This window comes from Squalius cephalus (assembly GCF_949319135.1).
Source record: "Squalius cephalus genome assembly, chromosome: 25".
Classification (NCBI taxonomy): domain Eukaryota; kingdom Metazoa; phylum Chordata; class Actinopteri; order Cypriniformes; family Leuciscidae; genus Squalius; species Squalius cephalus.
In genome coordinates, this window is record NC_137146.1 from 25,889,522 (window position 1) to 25,917,226 (window position 27,705).

The following is a 27,705-nucleotide window of genomic DNA, read 5'->3' on the forward strand; positions in this document are numbered from 1 at the left end:
TGACTTGCCTCTAGCATATGACTAAGGCTGCATTTCACTCCTAGTTCTAGATCTTAGTGCTGCTTTTGACACTATATATCATGGCATATTCTCACATAGATTAGAAACGTACACTGGTAATCAAGGACAGGCATTAAGCTGGTTTAGAGCCTCCTTATCTGGGGCCGTATTCACAAAGAATTTTAAGGCTAAAAGTTGCTCCTAACTGGCGAATTTAGGAGCAACTCCTAAAAATAATGGGCGTGTCACTGCTAAATTTAGGACTCCTAATTTCTTTTCACTAAGAGTAATTCACGAAGCATTTTAGCCCTAAAAGTAGCACCTAAGTCTGGGACAGCTTAAAAGAAGTCGAGAGGACTCCTAACTCACTAAGACCTTCACAAACTGCTTTTTGTGGCATTTCACGCTGCAATGTTTTGAAATGCGTATGCGGCGGCTACAGGAGCTTCCAATCACGAGGGAACAACTTTGCATTGTAGGCATAACTAGGGATGCAATAACGCCACCAACAACAACATAAACTAGGCTACTCATTGCATGTAAACTAATTGTAACATTTCATTGTGAATCAAATTAAAATGTTCTTCTCTTTGCAAACGTAGGCAGAGGCATATAGTGACAGATTAATTCAATAATGTTGCAAAGATATTGCATCAATCCATATGTTTCATTAGGCTACTAGGCTATTTGTTTTGCCTTACTCTTTATTCATTTAGGCTATTTATTCAGTTATTCATCATCTTCCGTCCTTCACACTACTTGTGTAGCGCACGCATTCTCAGACCTGTCACTCATCATCGTAGGGGAGGTGTTTGGAATCATTCCCACGTTACAATTATCAGCCAATCAAGGTGGTCACTTCAGTCAAGCTCGTGCATGAGTAATGACGTCATCCATAGCAACGAAGACTCACTCTTAGTTTAGGAGTTGTAATTTTTCTTTACTAAGAGTAGGTCTGAAAGGCGTTGTGAATAACTTTTAAGAGAAAACTCCTAGCTAAAATCTTTTAGTGCGATTTAGGAGTACTCCTAGTGGTAAGATAAAATGCTTTGTGAATATGGCCCCTGACCATTACCAATTTGTTTGTTTACTAGCAGTTCTGAAACTGGTAAACTATGGAGTGCCACAAGGATCTGTGTCAGGCCCACTGCTGTTTTAATTATACAGTACATGCTGCCCCTCTGAAATATTATTAAGGCCTTGTCCACACGGACACGGGTATTTTTATAACCGTGACTTTTTTTACGCAGTTCGGCCGTTCGTCCACACGGAAACGCAGTATCAGGTCACTGAAACCGCACATTTTTGAAAACCCCTGCCAGGGTGAGGATTTTCAGAAACGCCGGTTGCAGTGTTGTCGTGTAGACAGTAAAACCGGGGTTTTTGCTTCTGATTCAGGCTTCTGATTGGCCAACGTGGCTTAACGATCGCCGCCTGCTGGTGTGGCATGCTCTTGACAGCGTTTGATAGCGTGTTTTTTGCATTTTCATGTAGGCAGAGATTTCTTTTAAACCGAGCATGTGTGGACGGGATTTTTTTTTAAAACGCAGGAGGAAAAACTCCGGTTATAAAAATACCCGTGTCCGTGTGGACTAGGCCTAAGAAACATGGTTTTTCTCCACCACCAATGTAGTTTTTTCCTTGACATGGTCACCGGTGAAAGCTCACTGGGGCTCAAAGTGATGCAAGATTGCTTTTAAATAAGGCCAAATGACACTGTATCTTTGAAACATGTATTTATTTGTAAATATGAAAAGAACTAGAAAAGTGGATTATACTGAGCCCTCATTACTGTTTTAAGGCTATTGAAAGCATCTAGCCTTTATGAAAAAATTACAGATAAATCTAGAGCAAACAAGTTTTTTGCTTATTTATAAATAAAAATGAGTGTAGAAGTCACAGCCACAATGCTAGAGTATTTTGGGTGGTTTCCCAGGTGCTGCTATGTTGTTACAAAAGTATTTTTAGCATGTAGCCAAGCTAAAAGGTCTGACTACTTTAACAATGTCACATGCTTCGAGGTATTTGTTTGTGTCTGTAGGATGTTACAAGTCAAAGTCTACTGCTATGTTTAGGGGCCAAGTATGAGCACTAGCAATAGTGATGGTTGCCTTATTAACACCAATAATCTTCCTTTGTGTACTTCTAAAACACAGTTATAAACATTACTTATTGAGTGGTTGAATTGCAAGTCTGTGTTCTGTTGACCTTGTGTATGACAGTGTAGCCATGGGCGTCTTTAGCATTCAGAAACACTGCTGACGGATGTAGGCGAACAAAGACGCCCTTATGAAATGAAAAGCGCATGATGTATACAATTAGAAAAGAGACGTAGAAGCACTAACGCTCACATACACACTCAATGGGGGACAGCAATGTCAAATAATATTAGTCTGCCCACAGTGGGAAAGATATCTAATAAGAAGCCAATTTTGTTTGTAGAAAGTGTCAGACAGAATCACACGTTTAATTGGTTCCACTGCATTGCGGGGCTCCAGCTCACCCGTGGGCAACTGTGTGCAAAATATGTGCTTATGAAAACATGTTTGTATATATAGCTAGCCTCCTGTACGCAACTCAAGATGAACTTTAGGTAGTGCCAGCAAACTACACACCTACTACCATTCACAAATCAACAACTTAATTCATAATTGATTCATTCATAATCATCAACATCAATCAGACTCAGCACCTTCCAGAAAAAAACACTAACCTGGGTAGAGCTATTAAAACATAATTGAGTTTTTATTCAGTTGAGTCATAAACATTAAGAGTCAAAAACAGTGGAGTCATAAACATTAAATTAATTAACATGAATTACAATAAAGCTGCCCCGGCAGGGTTTTTTGCAAGCATTATTTATATATTATTATAGTGTATTTTAATATTTTTAATTAATTTTAATTCAAGTTTTAGTCATTTTTAATAGTCATTTTACAGCTATAGTTTATTTTTATTTCAGTTTTAGTAATTTTAATACTTTAACTTTGTCCATTTATCCAAATTTAGTTTATTTTATTTTGTTGCCACGGTTGACAATTCTAATTTTTAATCAAAATATATATTTTTTAAAAATTTCTTTCATTGTATAGTGTATAGTGTCATACAGCTTGCCATGAAGATCACAGTATGCAGTGACTCAAAGTTTCCTTTCAATAACTGAAGGAGCAGCAACAGCCAATCAGATTCCACCAGCATCTCTGCACCTGTTGGCCCCTATACAGGTCAAGGAACAGGCTCAGTCTGTCTCAATCCACATTTAGCAACAAAGTCACAAACAATCTGTCTGTCTATCTGAGAAGTCTATCGATTCACAGATTCTGGGTCTAACTCAGACGCAAATCTCAATCTCACACATAATAGCTACGCTGAAACTACACTCATAAAAACAGCCCTTATTATTAGTCTCAGACTTTTGACTAAACTATAACGTTTTTTCCCTGGCCAAGAACAAGCTAACTGATATGGAAAGTGATTAACCACAGTTAGCTTTGTTTAATGAGATGTTTAGGGACGAGCACATCTGAAATAAATGGTACTACAATAATAATGACAATAGTCTACAAGAAAGGTTTAACAGACAATACCGAAATAAGCACAGGGACATTTTTTCAAAAAAATTTCCAGCCATCTAGAAGTAACAAACGGATTAAATTGCATCAAGCTAGCAAATCAGATCACAGCTTACAGGTTTAAGAACATGCTTGCCATTTGTGTAAATATTATATACACAACAGATGGTCTATGAACAGTCGATGGGAACCATCTGCGCCATTGGACCATAAGCATAGATTTTAACCCTATTAAACACACTACAGCCTCTATACTTCCCCTTAAGCCCATCTCAACCGTTCACAGCCTCTTGTATGTCTAGAAATGCTTTAATGACACCTCATACAAGTATTTGGTTGGGAAAGTGAGAAGGGATGAGCCTTCAAAAGGATGAACAGTCACACACAGACAGCTGCTGGGCTTAGCACCAGCTAATAAAGCAGTAAATATGACAACAATTTTCACCTGAGTGATGGTAAATCCACTTCACTTACGGTAAACCCTATTTTAACTTGTGCTACCAGCCAATCCAAAAAGACAAAGAGGAACTTTCATTGGGCCAGTATTAAGTCACATGACCTATCACTCACCAGAGTAACTACGGCACACTCAGCTGTGAGCTGGGCGGCACTGAAGAGCGTACGGACGAATCGGTAGATCTGTTTCTGTTCCGGGTCGTGCTTCTCATAGTCTGACGGCACCTCCAGTTTCTGTGGGAAGAGGACGTTTTAGGACATGCGGGATGTAATTAAACAGCTAATAAATGAGCTGCAGAAATGAAACACTTACTGTAAGTGGATGAAGTTTTTCATCAAAAATGTCTAACAGCATTCGCCCGTCCACATTTCTGTAAGGAGAAGGGTTAATGAAATTAGATTAGGGAAGAATTGTCCTTATTGTCTAAGATTTATCCATATAATGCATTAAAGAACTAGAAAGGAAAGTCTGTCATGATACATTTTCAATGTTACATTTCAACAGCTCTGTAGCCTTAAAGTTTGAAGGTTATAAAACATTAAGGGTTTATGTGGTATTAAGGATTTGAGAGAAAGATAGGCACAAAGTCAGAGTAACAGACAAAGAAACAGAACAGAAAAAAAGAGATATAAAGTATATTGTCAGGTGTAGATGTATAGATGTATAGATATATAGATAGACAAAACTATTAAAATGATAGATGGATAGATGGGTAGATGGATAGATGGATGGATAGATAGACAAAACTATTAAAATGATAGATAGATCGATAGATAGAAACATAGATAGATAGATAGATAGATAGATAGATAGATAGATAGATAGATAGATAGATAGATAGATAGATAGATAGATAGATAGATAGATAGATAGATAGATAGACAAAACTATTAAAATGATAGATAGATAGATAGATAGATAGATAGATAGATAGATAGATAGATGGACAGATGATAGATAGATAGATAGATAGATGATAGATAGATAGATAGATAGATAGATAGATAGATAGATAGATAGATAGATAGATAGATAGATAGATAGACAAAACTATTAAAATGATAGATAGATAGATAGATAGATAGATAGATAGATAGATAGATAGATAGATAGATAGATAGATAGACAAAACTATTAAAATGATAGATAGATAGATAGATAGATAGATAGATAGATAGATAGACAAAACTATTAAAATGATAGATAGATAGATAGATAGATAGATAGATAGATAGATAGATAGATAGATAGATAGATACTTTTGTTTAATTCAGCAAACAGTCTATTATATTATATTATATTATATCATATTATATTATATTATATTATATTATATTATATTATATTACATTACATTACAAAACTGGAGTTAGGCAACATAAAGACTGGTTTTAATCACAATGTAAGAACAGCTGCCTGAACCTCGCTGATGTGAGCCAATCAAATAAAAGTTATACAATCGGTCCATTGAAAAGTCACACACACACACACAAATACACAAACAACTACGAAACTTTCAGAAGGGAAGGTAATCAATCTTTCCTTCACCCACAGTGCATTGCAACACATGTGGCTGAGAGTATTTGGATCCCTGAGTCCAAACCCATTTAAGAAACTCCAGCCTGTCTTTGTGAAGCGCGACACACACTGCTGGACTTCACCACACCACACAAAAGCACAGTTTTCCTGCAGTGCCATTCATACTGCCGTGTGTAGTCACTCAAACACACACATCTTTCCCTGAGCGCTCATTGTAACAACACCTGATCTGATGAGAGGAATGAAAATCATACCTGTTCTTTATATGGTAGTATATTGCGAGGGAGACACTGCAAACAGAAGAAACAATAGAGAGAAGTTGATATAATGTAGTAATCAACAACATGATGCAACATTAAATTCAATCTAAATGGGACCAGCAGCATTTCTGTGCAGCTGTAGTGTTATCGGTGAATTGTGCTGCTATAATACGTCCTTGCTAACTGCACAATGTGCACATAAAGAACATGCTATTCTTTTAATGAACCAGTAGAACTGACTAGCGAATTAGTACAATCGGAAAAAACTACACTATGTATGATACGTGTAAATCGCTCATAAAGCTACTCTTAAATTTAATGCCACAAGAGTCCTCGAATACGAAAAACGAATTTCTTAGTAAATGCATATATCATCCCATATTAATTATCGCAATATTATTGGGTTAATTTTGTATATACATTGTCCGATATTTGATATGTAATTGTGCATGTTCATTTGCACTATTTTTTTGTATTCATTTGTCACCCATCGCTCATTTAGCTAAGTTTAAGTATTTAAAAACAATAATTTAATAACACTGTTAAATGTAATATTTAGTAAATGTTTGATACTATACATTATAATGTATCATTGATTTTAGATTTTTGTTTTATTACTTTTTTAATTCAGTCAGTATAGAATTTGTAGCAGCCATTATAGGTTATTAGCCATAAAATGAAATTTATTATTGGCTTATTATTGATCAGAACTTTAAATGGTGCATACCTAAACCTATTAAATCCATAAAGTGACATTGAATGTGATCAGAAAGGCAAATTATATGGAATTAAAAAGAGGAGTCACTGGTTTGAATCAGTCAGACAACTCACGTCCTTATTGAATCAGCTCAGATGTCAAACTCACTCATCATACCAATGGTTATTATTTAACAATACAACCTAAGAAGTTATTAAGCACAATTTCCAAAGGTTTTTCTTTCAAAATTCTCTTTCCACATCCTCAAAGGAATTTTTTTAAACCGCTTCAGCTCATTTAGACCCTGTTTACACCTGGAATTAAGATGCGTTTTTGTCGATCAGATCACAAATGGGTGACGCTAAATACAGTTGTAAACGGGGTCTAAAACGTTTTGAGCTTGCCCACTTTCAACCACTTCCAGAGGTAGTCGGAAACACATTCGACCGGATTGCTTTCGCAGTGTAAACGCTCATGTGGTCGAATGTGTTCGAACCTCCACAAAAGACCGTCAACTCTCCGCCTACTGATCTAATACGTAAACATTATGGGAAGCGCGATAGTCAGATGTGATTTAAACTTTGAAGATACAAGTTTGGTTTGAAGACGAAAAACATACCAAGCACAATGTTCTCCCACCGTTCGCCATGGTCAGAGCAGAAACTAAAGCTGCTGCTCTCCGTATGTTTTTCCGTCGTCTCCAGGCGCGTTCATATGTCAATTTCACGAGCTTATTTCGTCCATCAGATCGAAATATCCGAAAAAGCCCATAGATTTACCCTCCCATAGACCCTCCCCTTGAAGAAATCAGGACAGAAGTGGTTGAAAGTGGACAAAAGACACACAGACCAAAACAGATGTAAACAGGGCGTTAGATATACCAATCATGCACAGCTCAATAACTGTTACACAGTGGATTCGAGTACCATTTGATGGTGTATTTGAGGTTGGGTTGGCTGACGGTGCTGTCATCCAGGAAGATCGTCGAACAGGAGCTGTACTTGCGTCTCACTGGACCAGACGGATGTTGCTGGACAAGGACACACAGAGTGCAAACTAAAACATCAGTTATTCTCAAACACACACACTTTCAGCAAACAGGCTGCAAAATAGGCCACCTGCAGCCCCAAAGAAGCCATTATCATCTCATGTATACCCGAGTGATTCTCACTTAATGTGTGCATTAGTGTGGGTGAGAATCCCAATCCAGTACAACACAAACATAGTAATGTATTATGCAACTTACTAGAAAATGTTTAGCAAGATATCAAACTGATAAGCAACATTAATAATGCAAATAAATCATTAAAATGTCAAAACAGACACATTATCTAGGAAAATCAATAGAGCAATGAGCAAATATTTACCTTTGACTCCGCAATGTGTGTTAACTTGCAAAGCAAGTAAAAGACATTAAAATAGGAACAAAGCATAAGCTAGTCATAGCAAATTTAGTATGAAGAGCGTGCGGTAATGAAATGAATATAATCAAGCCATGCATATTAAATCATTTATATAGAATTAAAGCATTGAACAGCAAAGAAACGCAGTTACTGATGCAACACAAGCCCAGAGACTCATGCAATATTGGTTTGTGCATTCTCATGTGGTGGCTGACTGTTGGATTCGAGTGTTGTGACACTTGAGGGAAATATCTTCATTGCAGACACAAGCATTATGAGAATCGCACTACCAGAAGACACATAACCACTGATGTCATCGCAGCTGCTGCTGCTACTTACATGGTTGACGTACAGACTTTTCCGTTTTTCCCGAACTGTAAAGAGAAACGCATAATTACCAACACTAACACAACAGTCGATACAGTTAATAAGAGTAAGACAAAAAGACAAGGGCCACAATTACTGTGATGTCAGTAACATTAAGTGTGAAGCATCTAATAATCTGAGGTCTTGGTCTGTATTTCATTATCAACAGCTCGGGGGGCAGAGAAATGAAAAAGAAAATGAAATGTGTTGTAATTCAACTTTAAAAAAAAAAAAAAAGAAGCTTATTATTTTTGAGTATCAGCATGAAGTCTGGTCCACTTTGGAGCTTATTCTAGCCAAGAACTGCCAAATTAAGATTTGGCAAATTACTGCCGAATGTTGTACGTCCAGATTGCATTAATACTATACAGAAAATAAGTTTTTAGCACTCATGAAGTAATTACTTATTCAGAATAAGTACATACTCAAGAGAGTATGTGATTTGGGATGCAGCTATAGCCTTTCAAAGTATACTCCATTTGATTTAAGCGTGAACACTAGGGGTGGGCGATTTAGCCTCAAAATAATATCACAATATTTCAATAATATTTGCGATAATGATATTAATGATGATATAGAAAAAAAAAAAAAAAACATTTTATTGGTGATTGCAGCTGGCAGGCAGCAGCATTTATAAGTGCAAACAAAATGAAGGGCATTTTCCATCCTTTTCCAATGAGCTAAATGCCCAATGGGCAATTTTTAGACCATTTCTTTTTATTACATTAATCTCACTTAAATGTTTGCTCACCCATTGCGTTTTTACAATGGCGTAATTTTGTTGTTAAGAGTTTACACAACACAAGGAAGCTTGATTTCAATCTTTGAATTAAATTGATAAAAGTAGCAAAAATTAAAACAAATAAAGAGATTTTTTTTTGGATAGGTCTAACAATAGTATTCAGAAATAATACAGAAACTGAATAAAGTAATCAAATGAAAAATAATACTGATAGTCTTTTAGTCCTGACTAAATTAAATACATATTAATTCTGATTCCTTACAATTAAAGGTATCTTTTGTTGTTTTGACGACAACATTATTGACAGACACATATGGCTGCTGTCACTTTTAGAGCTAGTGCACGGATCCATTACTGTTTCATTATACTGTCTGTCACACTGTCACATGCGTTTTATGTGGTTTTTTTTTTTTTTTCGTTAAGGCGATATAATCCGCGAAAAAGAACTTTTGTTACTCGCGAGCTGTTTGTGACTTTACTGTATGTGTACGCAGAGATAACCATCTCTAGCCGCGTCTCCATTACCCTTCAAATTGCGCAAATTGAAATTGCGAATTAAAAATACGCTCAATGGAAACACGTCAATTTCGCAAAAACTCGCTTTTATCGCAAAAAAGTTTTTACGCTCGCATGAGGTGGTTTTTCAGGCAATTCGAAAAAGTAATATTTCGCAAAACTGCAATGGAAACAGTTTTTGCGCATTTACAGGTCACCTGACTTAGAAGACGCGGTGTGTTTGGACAGAATACGAGACGGAGTTCTTTATTTAATTCATAAAAGACAAAAGAATGACAGAAATACTGGATTCTAAACATCAAAGAAATGCCACAATCAAGACCTCGGAGCAGAAATGAGTGAGAAAAACCCAGAAACACTTCATATGTGCCGCTCACAGACACAGTATAAGGTCTTTCCTTGCCATTAGCTTGGATAACACGCCTACGTTTCCTTCCATTAATAATAATAACGTCTAGTGCGGTACGTGGCTGTGATATATATATAAACTTACCAACGTCTGTTGCCATGATTTTTGCGAGAGGAAAAAATGACGTTTTAGTCGCATAACATCGGTTAATGGAAACGCCGTCATTTCGCAATAGTTTTTTATCGATATTTAGAAAAAAAAAAAATCGCAAAAGTTTTGCGCGAATCTTTAATGGAAACGCGGCTTCTCAGAGAGTACGCGAATTCTGGAAAAAACATTGCTTGAATGTTTAAACTGATATGACTTAAAAAGACATGAAAATGATAAACTTTAGTTACGATGCACTGCTGGCCCGATTGTGCAAGTGACAATTCCGTCATTTCCCGACTCCTAAACGCATGAGTGCGCCTTGACGCTTGCCTTGTGCAACCCATTTTGAGAGACGCATGTGTCATACGTCATCGCGTCACTATATCATTGATATCGCGATATGACACTTTTTGATCATGTAAAAATTTATACGGGTGTTATCGTGGACGGTATGATATAGCAGACCCCTAATGAACACAGGCATTTGACACATGCACGCTAGAAAGTATCATCATTGTACAGTGTCTGTGCTATTTCTTTCCAGAAGTCATGAGCAATAAAAATGTCTTTATACTCATTTAAATTAGAGTTGTGCATCTCTTAAAGCCTTCATATGAGCGCATTCTTTTTCGACTCTGAAACAATAGGTGGGTTCAGTGTTGCCACCTTGTGGACAAACTAATTAGTGTGAAAAAACGTAAGGCGCATATGCGAGCTGAGCGTACGCATGGTTAGAAACATCTGGCTGTGTGTGTACAGTATGTACTATTCTTATAATGACATTTACATCACATAGAGGGGAAGAAACCAACTGACCATAAAGTAACCAGTGTATTTTGTCTTTTTGTGCCATTTAGGAATGAGAAAATCTACTGATAACATCACAAAAGCGCATTAAAATGATCATGCAGCAGTTGCACAAACCTATTAAACAGTGCTGTGATATTTGCTAAGGGGGTTTAGACCTTCAAAATGTTGTTTGCTCACAATCAAAGCTTCATAAACCTCTCTACTTATTTGCCATTTTTGCTTTTTGTTGAATGAAGTTTGGTGTAGACATACGTACTACTATGTAAACCTACTCTGACATCCATACAAAGGTTATTTAAAACACAAAAGTGTTGTTTAGAAATTGTTACGGTATTAACGTTAACACAAACTTGTGCTCACATGTTTACAGACCAATGTCTGCCTTGATGAAGGTATGATGATGCCCAGAGGTTAACCAATCATAACAGAGATCATTTACATATAAAAGGCCAAGACACACCAAGACAACGGTCAGAAAATGTCAGGCTTTTTACGCCATGTTTTGATTTTTGGCCGCTTGAGCATGTTAAATTTGCGAAATTGAAAAAAGACTGAGCCCGTCAATGAGAAAGATCACTATGATTGGCTGTACAGATTAGCCAACCAGAGCACAAGAAAAAAAGCAGGAGTGATTAGCGAGACTGGTGTGAAAATGGTACGCACTGCTTGTCCTAGCTTTTTCGGTTTCCTTTTTTGAATGACGAATACAGACTACTGCCACCTGCTGGTATGGAAAGTTATTTCCTCTCACACAGACGCAGAATGTACATGCTAGTTGGTCATTGGCTGTAGTCTTTGCTGTGTGTTCAAGCTCAACTTTTTGGCCCAGACATGAGGTGACACTAGAGTAGAGTATCGTTTTAATTTTAACAATTCCGATCCTGATTATCAATTCCGATTATGATAGATTCCTTATTTCAATTCCAATCTGGTAAAAAAAAAAAATAAATTCTTATTGCAAAACATTTCATTGTAGCTGAATACCATCTACAACATCTATAAAACAATTACACAAGGAACTTTTGCCTATGGTTTAAAAAAATACCATAGCAAAAACAACTAGCCTAACAAACACTCAGTAATCAAAAAAGAAACAAATTAGAAATTGCACAAATAAATACAACTGAACAAAGATATTATTGAAATAAACTGTTTTAAGATGTTCAGGTATAAAAACTGTCTGTCTGTGTAGAAACCCAGAGAAACTGTAATCAAATGTAAAACAACACTGCACTTTATAAATAAAATATACATTACAAATATAGTAACAAAAATGATTCAGTCAAGAACAGCAACTGAATTGTCTCTTTGTCTTTTGTCGTTTGATTATCGTTATTATAGATACGGCAGCAGGAATTTTAGGCTTCTGTCACTTTAAAAGCTGCATGGATCCAATATACTGTTATGCGTTTGTCAACTGTTTACGTTCACTTAAGACATAACCGACTGTGTTTACGAGAATATTTTGGCACATTTTTGTGTGTATTTGTCCGTTCAAGTGCAAAAAGACGCGGAAGCGCGCAGTATTCAGTATGAGAGGCGGCATGTTCTGGATGTGTGCGAATCACAGAAAACAGCGCGCAAGTCTTCTTGCGCTTGAATGGTTTAAAATCATATTAAAATGGACAGAAAGGAATCGATGAGAGGAAATCAGAATTTTATAACAAGTATCCGATTCCTGAATTTAAGTATCCGATTCCAGAATTGGCCAACCCTAGGTGACACCACATTCACCACAATCGCTGCTAGTTCTTTGATGTCGGTTTGGTGTGTCTGGTACAGTAGGTTGTTTAACTGCTTAAAGGAGAACTTGGTAATTTTTAAACTTAATAAAACTGTCTAGAATTCATTTGGATGGTTAAACAACCTGTTCTGGTGATATTGGTGACTTTCCCTGCTCCCCCCAGCGTTCCCAGGCGGAAAACCAACCTTGCAACTTGGGGACTACCGTCCCGGCAAGATAGAAATGGGAAGTCTCGTGAGAAGCGAGAACGAGAACGAGCACGAAACACGAATTGCTTTACGGCAATTCGACATAAACACACACGCATGTATGATGTATTACCAGATTACCCACCTCGGTAGACATAGCTCCACACGATACAGTTGGCTTGCTCCGATCAAAACAAACGCACATGAGCAGCGGTAGAGAGGGGGAGGAGGCCGCCGCAAGTGAGTTTTTTACGACCGTGTTGTGAAATATACACCCCCCCACAGCTGTTGGGAGCAGCTCGTGGGGAAAACATGCGACAACAAAAGGAAAAATCAGCGAAGAAGTGACTAGAGTTCGCTAGAGTTGCCGAGTTCTCCTTTAAATGCAACAACGAAAGACATCTTTACCATAAGATAACTGTCCTTTAGCAACCAGATGATTCGCTTTAAGATAATTTGACATTGTGAAATCATGATTTCATTTTCAGCGACCTCTATTATATCTGTAGGCGGAGCCAGTTATTTTGACTGACAGGCGATATGTTAAAATCTGACTCATATGTTTTTGAGAGACTGCAGGTGAAAATGAAGAGCCAGTTTTTGACGCATTTCACTTTTGAAATCCCTAGAGTCTGACACCCCTCACGTACACAAACACAAATAACAAAACCAATGTATGACTAATGACTATCCTCAGATTAGCAGTTTGACAATATGTGCATCTATATAATGACTATGTATCTAAAATACAGCACTAAAGGCCTACAGATGACAGCATAGCATACACAAATCTACACAAACAGCTGCGCAGCCAGACACACAGGACAGAATTAACAACACTGTCAACATGCATAACCCCTTAATGGCACTAAATTGAGTGTAAATTAATGTGTTTAATGCTGCTGTGATTTTAAAAAAAATACATTAAAGGGGTGGTATAATTTCCTTTTCACAAGATGTAAAATAAGTCCCTAGAGTGTGTATGTGAAGTTTTAGCTCAACATACCCCACAGATATTTTTATACACTCACCTAAAGGATTATTAGGAACACCATACTAATACTGTGTTTGACCCCCTTTCACCTTCAGAACTGCCTTAATTCTACGTGGCATTGATTAAACAAGGTGCTGAAAGCATTCTTTAGAAATGTTGGCCCATATTGATAGGATAGCATCTTGCAGTTGATGGAGATTTGTGGGATGCACATCCAGGGCACGAAGCTCCCGTTCCACCACATCCCAAAGATGCTCTATTGGGTTGAGATCTGGTGACTGTGGGGGCCATTTTAGTACAGTGAACTCATTGTCATGTTCAAGAAACCAATTTGAAATGATTCGAGCTTTGTGACATGGTGCATTATCCTGCTGGAAGTAGCCATCAGAGGATGGGTACATGGTGGTCATAAAGGGATGGACATGGTCAGAAACAATGCTCAGGTAGGCCGTGGCATTTAAACGATGCCCAATTGGCACTAAGGGGCCTAAAGTGTGCCAAGAAAACATCCCCCACACCATTACACCACCACCACCAGCCTGCACAGTGGTAACAAGGCATGATGGATCCATGTTCTCATTCTGTTTACGCCAAATTCTGACTCTACCATCTGAATGTCTCAACAGAAATCGAGACTCATCAGACCAGGCAACATTTTTCCAGTCTTCAACTGTCCAATTTTGGTGAGCTCGTGCAAATTGTAGCCTCTTTTTCCTATATGTAGTGGAGATGAGTGGTACCCGGTGGGGTCTTCTGCTGTTGTAGCCCATCCGCCTCAAGGTTGTGCGTGTTGTGGCTTCACAAATGCTTTGCTGCATACCTCGGTTGTAACGAGTGGTTATTTCAGTCAAAGTTGCTCTTCTATCAGCTTGAATCAGTCGGCCCATTCTCCTCTGACCTCTAGCATCAACAAGGCATTTTCGCCCACAGGACTGCCGCATACTGGATGTTTCTCCCTTTTCACACCATTCTTTGTAAACCCTAGAAATGGTTGTGCGTGAAAATCCCAGTAACTGAGCAAACTGTGAAATACTCAGACCGGCCCGTCTGGCACCAACAACCATGCCACGCTCAAAATTGCTTAAATCACCTTTCTTTCCCATTCTGACATTCAGTCTGGAGTTCAGGAGATTGTCTTGACCAGGACCACACCCCTAAATGCATTGAAGCAACTGCCATGTGATTGGTTGATTAGATAATTGCATTAATGAGAAATTGAACAGGTGTTCCTAATAATCCTTTTGGTGAGTGTATAGCATGTTAAAGTTGTCACTTTTTGAGGGTGAGCAAAAACACACCGTTTTTGTGTCTGTCCCTTTAAATGCAAATGAGCTCCGCGGCACAGGGGGCGGAGCTTCAACAGCTTGGACTCACACAGACATGCACTGAAAATTTCAAAAACTTTAAGCCTTTTATGTTCAAAGTCAGATGATGTCAACGGAGTCAACGATGGAGAGACTCATGTAGAAGCAACAGGACATTTCTGAATGGTTAGTTGATGAATTTATGTAGCTGATGTGTAGTTATCTTCTAGTCATTGATTAGCATATTCTGTCTTGATAATCTATAAATCGTGTTCAGGGGGCGGGGTTTATGTAAATTTTAGGGTTGGTGACGTCACTAACACGGGAGGAAGCTCGTGTAGTCTCTACCAGCCGTTTGTTGTAGTCCTTAAAAAGCGATTTCTTTAAAAGCAAATCTCTCCCTTTGCTTTGAACTTTGAGCATCGTAACTTTGCAGATGTTGTTTATGCTCAAACAGCAACATTACACACTAACTTAAGTTAGAAAAGTCAAATCATAATCAACCACCCCTTTAATCTGAAAAGCTGTTGCCCCATTAAGCAGCTTCAATGTAGTTAGCTACTTTTTTTTGTTAGCTTGTAGTGTAGCTAACTACAAAGGGTAGAGCTTCACTGCGGTTAAACTGAGTAGCTTGTTGCTTATGAAAAGTAGCTTCCTGAACAAAAAAAGCAGCTTACAGCATACAATCAAAATACAGGCATTCTGAATCTATAAAGCTTCAGCACAACACAGCAGCAGACTAACAAACACGCTGAGATCAAACGTACCTTTCTTGTTGGGTAAAATAACTGAAAAACAAGAAGGTTTCTAAATTAAATCTGAGCATGGATAACAAGGCTGACATTTACTCGTCCCTGACTTCACAGTTCATACGCCACTAATTGTGTTTTGTCACTGGAACCATGAGGCGTCTGATAGACCAGAGTCACAAAAAAACATCTCGATAACAATTCCCTGAGAAACAAGGAGAATATCATAACATTAGCCCGGGTAGAAATATCACCCACTGGGAAGAGCTGACAGTTAATAAAGCATCATCACCCAGGGGTATCGTGTTAAATCAAACTATTATTGAAAGTTTTCTCTGAGGAGGGAATGTTTGGTCTGACTAAGTTAGGGCCATCTGTGCGCTTCGCTTGGATCCGACTGAAGCAATCCTGACCGTGGTTTCGTTTTAATTAACGTTCCCTTCCAGCATCCAGTCTTAAGGGGAGACTGTCCCACTCATCATGTCTATCTCACCGTCTGTTTGAGACTTGCTGAGAAAGATGGTGCTGGCGCGCGGGTGGTCCGAAGGATTGTACTCCATGTTGAGCTCTGAGGAGAGAAAAAGAGAAAGACTCGAGTTACTATTTGAGTATTATTAGAATAATCAAAATCGGGAAACATTTCGTCAGGCAAGCTACAGTATTTATTTATATACACACAGCCTTGAAAAATGGCGACATAAAATAATTCGATGAAGCAAAATACTGACTGTTCAGAACAGTGTCATTTATATACTATTATAGTATTTATAAATATTTTGAGTTAGCTTTTTTTAGCTTTTCATTTTTAGTTCATGTTTTAGTTGTGCTATATTTTTGTAAATATGTTTCATTAAATTTCATTTCAGTTTTTATTTCATTTCAATTTTAAGTCATTTTAGTACTTCAACTTATTTATTTTTTTACTTTCCATTCTAATATTTGTTATACTTGTACAGTATAATTATACAGCTTTTTTTTTCAATTAACCAAGATGACTTTTAATTATCTTATTTAATAACAATAACAACACTAGCATACTCTGCTAGTAAATGATGACAAAAAAATGTCAATACTGCATGCTGCAAAGATAGTAGCAATGTACAGAAATATGTATGTGTTTACTCTGCTATGCCATTATACCAACACTAGGGGGCAGATTTATGGTCATGGGAACCGTGGACCATTTGTGCACTATTTCTGAATGAGGGACTAAAACCCATAATCATTTGTATTTAATTTTACAGTACATATACTGCAATATACATACTATTTTTATTCTTATTTATATTAAAATTTATATTATAGTAATGTTTATAGCATTTATTGTAAAATATATTTTATTTTATTGTATTGTTGCCTACCATCAATTCTACTCATCATCAATATACAGACTTTAAAGTAAATTTTATATTAATACTATATTTAATTGAATAAACAATTTTAAAGTATTTAATTATGTTTAATTTAATTATTTAATTTATGTAAGAATTTATTTTAAATTTTTAATTTAAGAAACTTTCTGCACAGATTCCTTCTGACTTTCAGACGGATGTGCGCACACACACACTCACACACACACACACACACACACACATGATGTCATCAGAGGAAACTGGCATTGTGGCACACCCCGACCAGGAAACAAGGAACCCAGAACCTCTAAAACCACAACAGCCAATACTAAAGACATCATCATCATCATCATCATCATCATCATCATCATCATCATCACTCACTGCAGCGTTTGAGATTTGTGAAACTGAACATGATCGTGACAGTGAAATAACCGCTTCAGAGACAGCCACGTGAGCAGGCAGCTGTATTGTGTTGTAAGTCTTTTGAAGCCGTGTCTTTTTTATGCGGAAGAGCCACTTGAATCTCAAATGAGCCTCGACTGAGAGACGTATGAAGCGCTGTGAGGTGCAGAGGAAAGACTGATTAATAAAAGATGGAGCTGTGTGGGAGAGAAAGGTGGATACGGATGAAAAAGTGGAGGGGAGACCAGAGAACTGTGAATGTGCTGCCGGTCTCAGAGAGGTTTATGGGCAGCTGGACACATACACTGTAATATTAATGTGTTTTATTGAAGAAGAAAAAAGTGCATACTCATGGCAGAACATGTGGCAACCACAGTTTTCAATGGGATTGAGTCATTTCCTCTTTTCCTGAGACCCACCCTCAGTATATTGTGAACAGGAGGAGGTCTGAACACCCCATGACTTCCTCACACTCGGGAAACAGCTTCTAACACACACACTTACCAAGCGCACTAGAGCATGTACAAATCTGTATCTTTCAAGCATGTGCAAAACTACATGTTAGGGCCCAATGAAATCGGTTTTATTTTATAATTTTCCCAAAAATTTTTTTCCAATTTCCCTTTTTTAATAGTTGATTTAAATATAAATAAACAAAATCATAAAACTTTAACAGTTTAATAATATATACCATTTTTAACAATAATAGGAAATGGGACTAGGCTTAAGACGGGCATATATTTATAAATTTAAATTACATCCAATGGCTTGGCTCTAAAAACACTGAAAGTCAGCTTTAAATCTCAAAAAGTTAATTTCAGTTTATCCTTTTCAATAGATCAGTTCAAAATAGTGATTCAATGTAACAATGTTTCCAGAGGCCCTATGTGGTATTTTACATTCTATAAATGTTTTAGCAAAGGCATTAAGGATATAAAAGATATGAGCCAATAGCTCATAATTATTCTTAATCAATACTGTAAAATATTGAATTAGGTCATTGAATGTTTCTGTCCCGAATTGCGGCTGTAGCCCAGTTAACAGCACAGCACCAGCTGTGGCCTGTCTCGGGCACGGCTCATTGGACAGCACAGGCTGGCATGAAGCCATAGAGTCTGCCTGGCATCAGTGCCCACTGCTGTCAACATTCCCCCTGCAGTCACTGACAAATGTGCATGTTCACACTCAAGAAGAGCAAAGCCACATGAAGAGGACATCCAGGACTAGAATAGATGGACAGCCAGTGGCCACTCACTTGCGTATGACAGTGGCCGTATCATTTTTAATCATTCTGCTGTTCTACTAAGATGATTTGCTGCAGAATCAAGCAGTTACTTTGTTTTTTTCAACTACCACTTTAAGTTTGAGACTTCAAAAATTCATAAAACTAATCCTTATGAATCGAGTGGTTTAGTCCAAATTTTCTGAAGAGACTCGATCGCTTCATATGATGAACAGTTTGAATTTAAGTAACTTACTAATTGAGTAATTAACTTTTATTTGCATGTAACATTCATTAACACACATCAGTTGTGGTAAACGGAAGCTCAAGCATGTTCGCTTGACGTGCGAGAACCAATGAGGTTCATTCTCGTGTTACGCATCACGCTTGAGCTTCAGCAAGAGCCAATTAGGTTCATTCTCGTGTTACGCATCACGTTTGAGCTTCAGCAAGAACCAATGAGGTTCATTCTTGTGTTACGCATCACGCTTGAGCTTCAGCAAGAACCAATGAGGTTCATTCTCGTGTTACGCATCACGCTTGAGCTTCAGCAAGAACCAATGAGGTTCATTCTCGTGTTACGCATCACGTTTGAGCTTCAGCAAGAGCCAATGAGGTTCATTCTTGTGTTACGCATCACGCTTGAGCTTCAGCAAGAACCAATGAGGTTCATTCTCGTGTTACGCATCACGCTTGAGCTTCAGCAAGAACCAATGAGGTTCATTCTCGTGTTACGCATCACGCTTGAGCTTCAGCAAGAACCAGTGAGGTTCATTCTTGTGTTACGCATCACGTTTGAGCTTCAGCAAGAACCAATGAGGTTCATTCTTGTGTTACGCATCACGCTTGAGCTTCAGCAAGAGCCAATTAGGTTCATTCTCGTGTTACGCATCACGTTTGAGCTTCAGCAAGAACCAATGAGGTTCATTCTCGTGTTACGCATCACGTTTGAGCTTCAGCAAGAGCCAATGAGGTTCATTCTCGTGTTACGCATCACGCTTGAGCTTCAGCAAGAACCAATGAGGTTCATTCTCGTGTTACGCATCACGTTTGAGCTTCAGCAAGAAACAATGAGGTTCATTCTCGTGTTACGCATCACGCTTGAGCTTCAGCAAGAAACAATGAGGTTCATTCTTGTGTTACGCATCACGCTTGAGCTTCAGCAAGAACCAATGAGGTTCATTCTTGTGTTACGCATCACGCTTGAGCTTCAGCAAGAACCAATGAGGTTCATTCTCGTGTTACGCATCACGCTTGAGCTTCAGCAAGAAACAATGAGGTTCATTCTTGTGTTACGCATCACGCTTGAGCTTCAGCAAGAAACAATGAGGTTCATTCTTGTGTTACGCATCACGCTTGAGCTTCAGCAAGAACCAATGAGGTTCATTCTTGTGTTACGCATCACGCTTGAGCTTCAGCAAGAACCAATGAGGTTCATTCTCGTGTTACGCATCATGTTTGAGCTTCAGCAAGAACCAATGAGGTTCATTCTTGTGCTACGCATCACGTTTGAGTTTCAGCAAGAGGTTTGTTATCGCGCATCATTCAGGTTCGGTTGAGCTACGGTTTATGTTTGCTGATCAATGTTTTCATGTGAATAAAAGCCTTAATTCAATCTGTTCATTAACTTTATTAACTTTTTGAAGTGTCAAAGCGGTAGTTGCGTAGCTGTCAATGGAGGGACAGAAAGCTCTCAGATTTCATTAAAAAGATCTTTATTTGTGTTCCGAAGACCTTTCAGGTTTGGAACAACATTAGGGTGAGTAATTAATCACATTATTTAAATTAGGTGAACTAACCCTTTAATAGATATTTAATATGGAAGTTAGAAATGCTCTTTTTCTCCTCCATGCAAGAGGCCACAAAAACATCCCATGCTCAACGCCTGCTGTCAGCTCTCAATCTCATCAGCCTTGCCAAGTTCATTCCTGTCACCCAGACGGGTCTGCAAATCCCTGGGCGGGAGGAACTGGGGTTTCATGGCTGACGTGAAGCTCAAAAGATGAGAAGTAGTGTTCTGAACTAACTCAGCACCTCTGCAGAGCATGTAGAAGCCAAATCTGTTCAGCTCAGTGTGAGCAATAGTGCTGTGGTGGTGATTTCACTGGTTCATGCCCATCATACAGCAAAAAAACTAATTCATCCACTTTAATAGAAACTGAATGGTAAAAGAATGATTGTTTGGTACAACCCATTTAAAAATGTTTTCGGTCAATGCCTGATTACATTCTGGAAGATTCATTTCAAAGGTTATTGATTCAGTATTCTCCAATATCATGCAAACAAAGACTCAATGCCATAATGATAGCCTGGTCCTACCAGACTCTCATACATTTCATTTCATTGACAAGCGTTAACTTCCTTTAAGGCGGATACTCTGTTGAAGTTTAAAATTATTGGATCTGCCCAGAGCCACTCTGGATCTGCCATAACCAATCGCTAGCGTTCGCCTTAGCCAACTCATTCCCCACTAACGGAGCGAGCTGGAAAACCAAACTTTTCCCAAACCCCGTGGGGAGGAGGGCCACAACATCATGGCCTCCAACAAAACTCAGCAAAGATTGTTCTTGCTCCGGCTTTAACTTCTGGATATTCGGCAGCGTTGCCACAACGGACCGAATGGCTTCGCTCGCATCTTTCTCCGCCGCCATTACTGAACTACAACTCAAACTAGTGCACAGCCTCAACGTCATCGTTCTCTGCCACTCCCTCTGTTCGCTGATTGGACAAGTAAAAACTGGCCGGAGAAAACCCGCGTACTGAAGGAAAATGAAAATTGAGCGGAAATACATAGGAGGGTGGAGCCAGGCTATCATAATGATTGAAATCTTTACAAAATTGGTCTCGGACAGCAAAATCATAGCCGAAACAAGTGTGTACATGCTGTACACGGTCCCCCTACAGGTTGGAAGCGATATTGTCCATTACCGCTGTCGTAAATCATTTAGCCCACCGCAGCCTACTGTCGCACGCACACCCACTGTTTATCCAGCACCGGCTTTGGAATGAACGATGTCCACAGACAAGGTAGAGTATGATGCATGATTTTATGAAAGTATGATAAATTGCGACATCAGAAACGAAGAAAAACAAAATAATGTCTATTGTAACGCTTGCCGTAAAGCAAGTCAAATTTGTAGTTTTCTTATGTCTCATTAGAACTACAGAAACGTGACCCGATCTGGCAATCTTACATAGTGTGGTTATAGCAGATAAAGGACTGCAAAGCGTAGGCACAAGTGCCTTTCACCGTTATGACTTGATGAACCACAGAAACGATTTTGGAAACATTATTTTAAGGTAAAAAATGTTACATAATGTTGCTTTAAAGGCTCATTCACAGCAAGAACGAGAACTATAACCATAAAGTTTAAAAAAAAGAGACAGACTCTAATTCTAAGAGAATAGCCACACCATACAACGATAACAGCATAGAGTAATAATACGATTAGAATCACTTTCAGAGCTATTTTCAGCTGATGAAAAATAAATACATTGATAGTCAATTGAAATCCACTTTAACTGGCCTGCTGCAGTTGCCTGTACATGGGCCTATATCCTCAGGGACTGATATCAGGATCTACTCCTGGAAATCCATGCAGATGTATGAATGACATGAAGTTAATCCAGATTTACTGTGCAGTGCATTACAACACAATGAAAGAAAGGATCAGCTCTACAAATCCCATCTGATCTGTACAAGTCGACTGACTGTCTTTTCTCTCGTTTGGAGGGGGCTCATTTTCACCAGGAGGGAGTCGAGGGACATGAAATAATTTAAACAACCTTTTCCAAGAACTGCAATCAAAAGTGTGCTACTTTTTTCTGGCTGTTAAAATTATGATTTTTTTTTTTTGTTCCAATTGCTTTATGTTTCAGCTTTAAGAGTAGGGAGACGACAGTGTGCGGCTGCGCATAATATTAAAGGGTTAGTTCAAATATCATTTACTTATTTTTCCCAAGAAGGCAATAAACTCATGCACGACTGGAACAGTGTTATTTTATTTCCAATAATAAAAAAAAAAAAAATTATGCTTTTAGTTGCTTTAGACAAAAGTCTATATTTAGTCATATTATGCTTTTTTACAAACTCATGATCAAACAGCAACAATACACTCTAAACTGAGTTACAAAGTTGCAAAGTTACAAACCACAAAGTCCCTCCAGCGGGAGTTATTCTCTATACCAGTGTCACTGTTTCTGAACTTCCTGAAACGCCTCCATTGTAGTCTTGAGTTTTCTTCCGAGAACGAACACGTCACAATATTCCTAATTTAAATAATTCCCGCCCAAGGCATTCGCAAAAACAAAAAGGGACAAGGCCTGGTTGAGTTAGTTAGTGGTGTGTTGAAACTCGCAGTTATGGTAAGGGGCGTGACATTTCCGGTTGACCAATCACAACACACTGGTCCATCCGACCAATCAGAGCACACTGTGTTTTTCAGAAGGAGGGGCTTCATAGAGACAGGAACTAAACAGAGCGTTACTGACAGACTGGGAAGTGAGGAGCTGCAACAATGTCAAATATGGAAAAAAACTAAATCAAGACTTTAAAAAAGGGCATAATTGGGACCTTTTTAAAAATGTAAAAAGGCAACAATTTTAACTCACCATCAATTCAATTCATTTTTAAAAGCAATATACAATCAAAAGGCATTTAAAATGTGGATATACTTCCATAAATCAATAAAAAGACAAGAGAAAAATATAGTAATAAAAGATCAAGATGATGGGATAATAAATCCTTCAGTGTGTGTACAGCTGGTGTCAGAGGCGAGATTACAGGACAGTTTATGGCATCATGCCCACAGCACGCAAACACACACAAAAACATACTTACAAACACATATACACACACACAAAGCCCTCATTGGAAAGTGCCACCTGGACTTCATACGCAATTCCCAAACACTGACCCAGAGCCACATGACAAGAGCAAAAAAGTCCATTTGTCACATGAGCTACTTACTCAAGGAAGTTTTGAAACATGTACTTCCTTTTTTCATGAGACATAACTGCACTTTTCCATTGACGACCCTCTCTTTTCAGTGTCTTTAATGGATTTGGAGGGTTGTACCGTTTACACACAATTCTGAGACAATGTTTTCAGTCAATCGTTATGTTTCCACCCAAAAGTTGTGAATTTAACTTCGGCGCAAAATTAGAATACTGCATAAAACTTTTGTGAATAAATCAGTGATACCATCCCATGTGTTCAAGAGAACAAAATAATCACTTCCTGCGAAATTGCCGCAAAATATCTAATAAAAATGGAACTTGCTGCAATCGGGAAAGCAACTGTGGCTCATTTTTCCTTCACCACAAATGACTTTCGCAGTCGTCTGAGAAGCTTCTGGGAGGGAATTAAAACAAATCAAATTTTGATGACAGACTTTGGCTCAGGCATTTCAGAATGATCAAACCAACATTTGAGATTCTGTGCGATGCAATTAGTCCACTGGTTTGTCCAGATATCCAATCACATCCACTGCTTAGGCAAAGTCGCGCAAGTTTTTTTTCATTAAAAAGGTTTTTTTTTTGCGCATCAAGGGATTTATTTGGTAAATGTGTTTCCATCATAGTTTATGCACGTCTTCTTATTGGATAAAACAAATGTGTATCATCCTCAATTGAGCACATACTTTTTTATGCACATTTTTTTAATTTATGCAAAATGTGCATAAAAGTGGGTGGAAATAGAGCTATAATCCAAATCATTTAAATGTATCCATCAACTTGTAAAAACAAGCAAAAACTGTTTAAAGTGATGCACATACAAGGCACCAAGATAAACATACCAAATGGGGGATCAAAATATATTATAATTTTAACTAATTATCTAATAATTAGATTTGTGAATAATCCTAACATTAAAAACAGTGTGATATAGCCATTCAACATTTATTTGACGCAATTAACAAATTTGAACAGCATAATTTTTCTTTTACATTTCTTTTACATTTAGACTACTGTTTTAATTTCCATTTATTAACAACAATTACAGGACTTGATAAAACATTTAGCAACTTTTAATTTAAATAACCATAAAAAAACACACTACAATACATTTCATATTTAGCTTTGCCTTTAACTACTGTGAAATATGTTTCTCAGTCTCTGCAGTTGCTGTTTCTCCTCTCGCCGTTTAAATAAGAACATATTTTTCCCATGTAATAGCTTATTTAACATATTAATTTTCATGCTAAATAAATAATAAATCACTACTTACTGTAAAAAAAATCATAATAATAGTAATAATAATATATAGTATCAATATTAAGTAAAGAACTTTAGAATTAAATTGTATACATGTATTAACACATACTGTAACCAGAAGTTCTAGGCAGAACAACAGCCCCACTGCTAAATGGGTAATTCAATATTCTTATAATAATATTATTGCATGCAAATATTTAATATTAACATACATTATTAATTAATACATGCACAGTATGTACATTTTTGTTTTTGTTGCACAGTATGCAACACTTTTGATTTGTTTTTAAAATTGAGGGTCATTTTTTTTTAACCCAGAAAATCCTTTGCCATCCAGTGAGCTGCACTTTAAAGTCTCCAGGGTGTGAGATGTGTGAGGAAAGCATCCGAGAGCACACGCAGCATAATGGAGGTGTTCAGGCTTCAGTGAACTCTGTGCTGATGCTGAGAGACTGAACACTGAACTCAATGAACTCACACAAGACACTAGCCTGCTTCTCTCTCACTCACACTGGGAGGATGCAAATCTTGACAATACCAATCACTAATTCACTAATAGAGCCGGCAAGAGCTGCGACAGCTGGACTGTTACTCTCTCAGCTCAACATCAACTCATTTTAGTGGGATTGCCAGGCAAGCATCACTATTACTATGCCCATCATTTGTGCCAGTTTATTTTATGTAGGCTACTATCATGGTATTTATTCATATTTTTAATTATTTATATATATATATATATATATATATATATATATATATATATATATATATACCGGTAGTGTTTTTTTTTTTTTTTTTTTTTTCAGTTTAATTTTAATTAATTGATAAGTGGACTCCACTCTTTGAATTAGACAATACTACTGTTTAATACAATTATTTTTGCCAGCAGTACTTTTCACTATAATTTTTTCTTTTTAAGTATTCATTATAAACTGCACAGCATGCCATGTATGAACCAAGTCAACCAGCTACGAGGTGAATCATAACATTACAAACTTTGATTTGAAGCAAAAAAGTATGTAAAAATGGCCTTTATTGAGGGAAAGAACTACAATGCCATAAAGCACTGCGAACAGCATAATCAAATGAATTAAAACGAAGTTGAAATAATGCAGGGTGACGGGTCTGACGGCTTCAATAACCTCATCTGCTTTTGTTCATTTTTATTGCAGTTTTATCAATCTTAGTACTTTGACTTAAACTTTACTAAATATAAAAAAGAGGGTTTTTTTTAGTTTTCCAACTAACTTTTAATATATTAATATTAAACTACATATTATATTAATTTATATAAATTTGTAATTATATTAATATGCATTTTTTTTCACATTTTTCAGCATCAATTCAATTAAAAAAATATTTTTAATAGGTTAAGATTTAGTTAACAATAACAATGATCCTCAACAGGGTGAAATGGACAACCACAAACACACAGGGTGGTCACAACAACATCCTCGTATGACAGGAAGTGACATAAGAGCCGAGACCGATTGCTGTTTCCCCACTGTGACCCTGCACTGAACCTGAACTGTACTCTGCACAAACAGCGCTTTCAGTGAGCTTCTGCAACGACCGCAAACATCCATAAATCAACTATGATAACAAATATGTTAGATTGTGTCTGCATCTTCAATCAACCCGTGTGCCCCAAGTCTAATGGGAAAGACAGTTGGATGGTGATGGTATTTCTGTTTGAGTCATTATCTGGTGCAAATGAGCCATCTGTGGCCTGTCACACTTCCTGTCAGGAGACGACATCATATCCTCTCTTTGGACATAATGTTTCAGTGGTCGCTGAAAGCTGTTGTTCTGTAAACAATGGTTCTTTTCGAGAAAAAAAAAAGAAAAAAACAACAACTGTGTGCACACTTGATTATTTGGGAACTCTGAAGGAAGGCAATACAACAGACAAGGACCAAAATCCAAACATTTGCAGATGGCCAGGAAAGAGGGATTTAATAAAGAGATAATCATTAAAAAAAATATATTTCATCCCAAAAAGAGGTTGTAATTTTTTTTTACCCTTATGTTGTTGCAAACTTTATGACAGTCTTTGTTCTCTGCAACACAAAAGGAGAAGCTTTGCAGAATGTCCAAGCTGCTGTTTTCCATACAACAAAAATGGCAGTCACCATGACCAAAAACAGCCCAAACAACATACAGTTGTCAAATTAGCAGGTTACACTTTATTTCAATAGTCCACTTTAGACATTCTACTAACTAGAAGTAACTTTGGAGCTAAATGTCAACTAAATATCATCAGAGTATTAGTAGACGGTCTGCTTAATATCTGCTAACACTTTATTGTGTTAGCAGATATTAGTTAAAATTAGTTAAAATTAGTGAATGGTTAAACCACTGTAGCCTGCAGTTAAATCTTTCCAAAACAGTTGGTATGTTTTTTAGTAAAACCACCAACTCTGCAGTTGATCCGGACATTTTTATTACTGGTGAAAAAATTCAAATTGTCTCAGAATTTAAATATCTTGGTATTATCATTGACTCCAAACTTAAGTTTAATTCTCAGATTTCAAATACTGTTAAGAAAATAAAATTTAATTTATCTAATTTTCGACATATCAGGAATTCTATGTCTACCCAAGCTGCCAAAATGTTTATGCACTCTATGATATTTTCGCATATGAATTATTATCTAACTACTTGGTCTCA

At 37.4% G+C, this 27,705-nt stretch overlaps 1 protein-coding gene across 4 annotated transcripts in view; it reads right to left on the minus strand.

The window, feature by feature from the left end:
• The window catches only part of ccny (cyclin Y), a 58,943-nt gene that overhangs the window by 7,758 nt on the left and 23,480 nt on the right, over positions 1-27,705 (minus strand). Inside the window, exons 2-9 of one of the 4 annotated variants that reach the window (XM_079863449.1) lie at positions 16,334-16,408; positions 15,859-15,879; positions 8,268-8,302; positions 7,893-7,916; positions 7,452-7,555; positions 5,823-5,858; positions 4,342-4,399; positions 4,143-4,262 (exon numbers count right to left, since the gene is read on the minus strand). In XM_079863449.1, coding sequence (XP_079719575.1) covers positions 4,143-4,262; positions 4,342-4,399; positions 5,823-5,858; positions 7,452-7,555; positions 7,893-7,916; positions 8,268-8,302; positions 15,859-15,879; positions 16,334-16,408 — 473 coding nt within the window. The remainder of the gene's footprint in view (positions 1-4,142; positions 4,263-4,341; positions 4,400-5,822; positions 5,859-7,451; positions 7,556-7,892; positions 7,917-8,267; positions 8,303-15,858; positions 15,880-16,333; positions 16,409-27,705) is intronic. The other 3 variants (XM_079863450.1, XM_079863451.1, XM_079863452.1) reach the window with 3 other exon arrangements.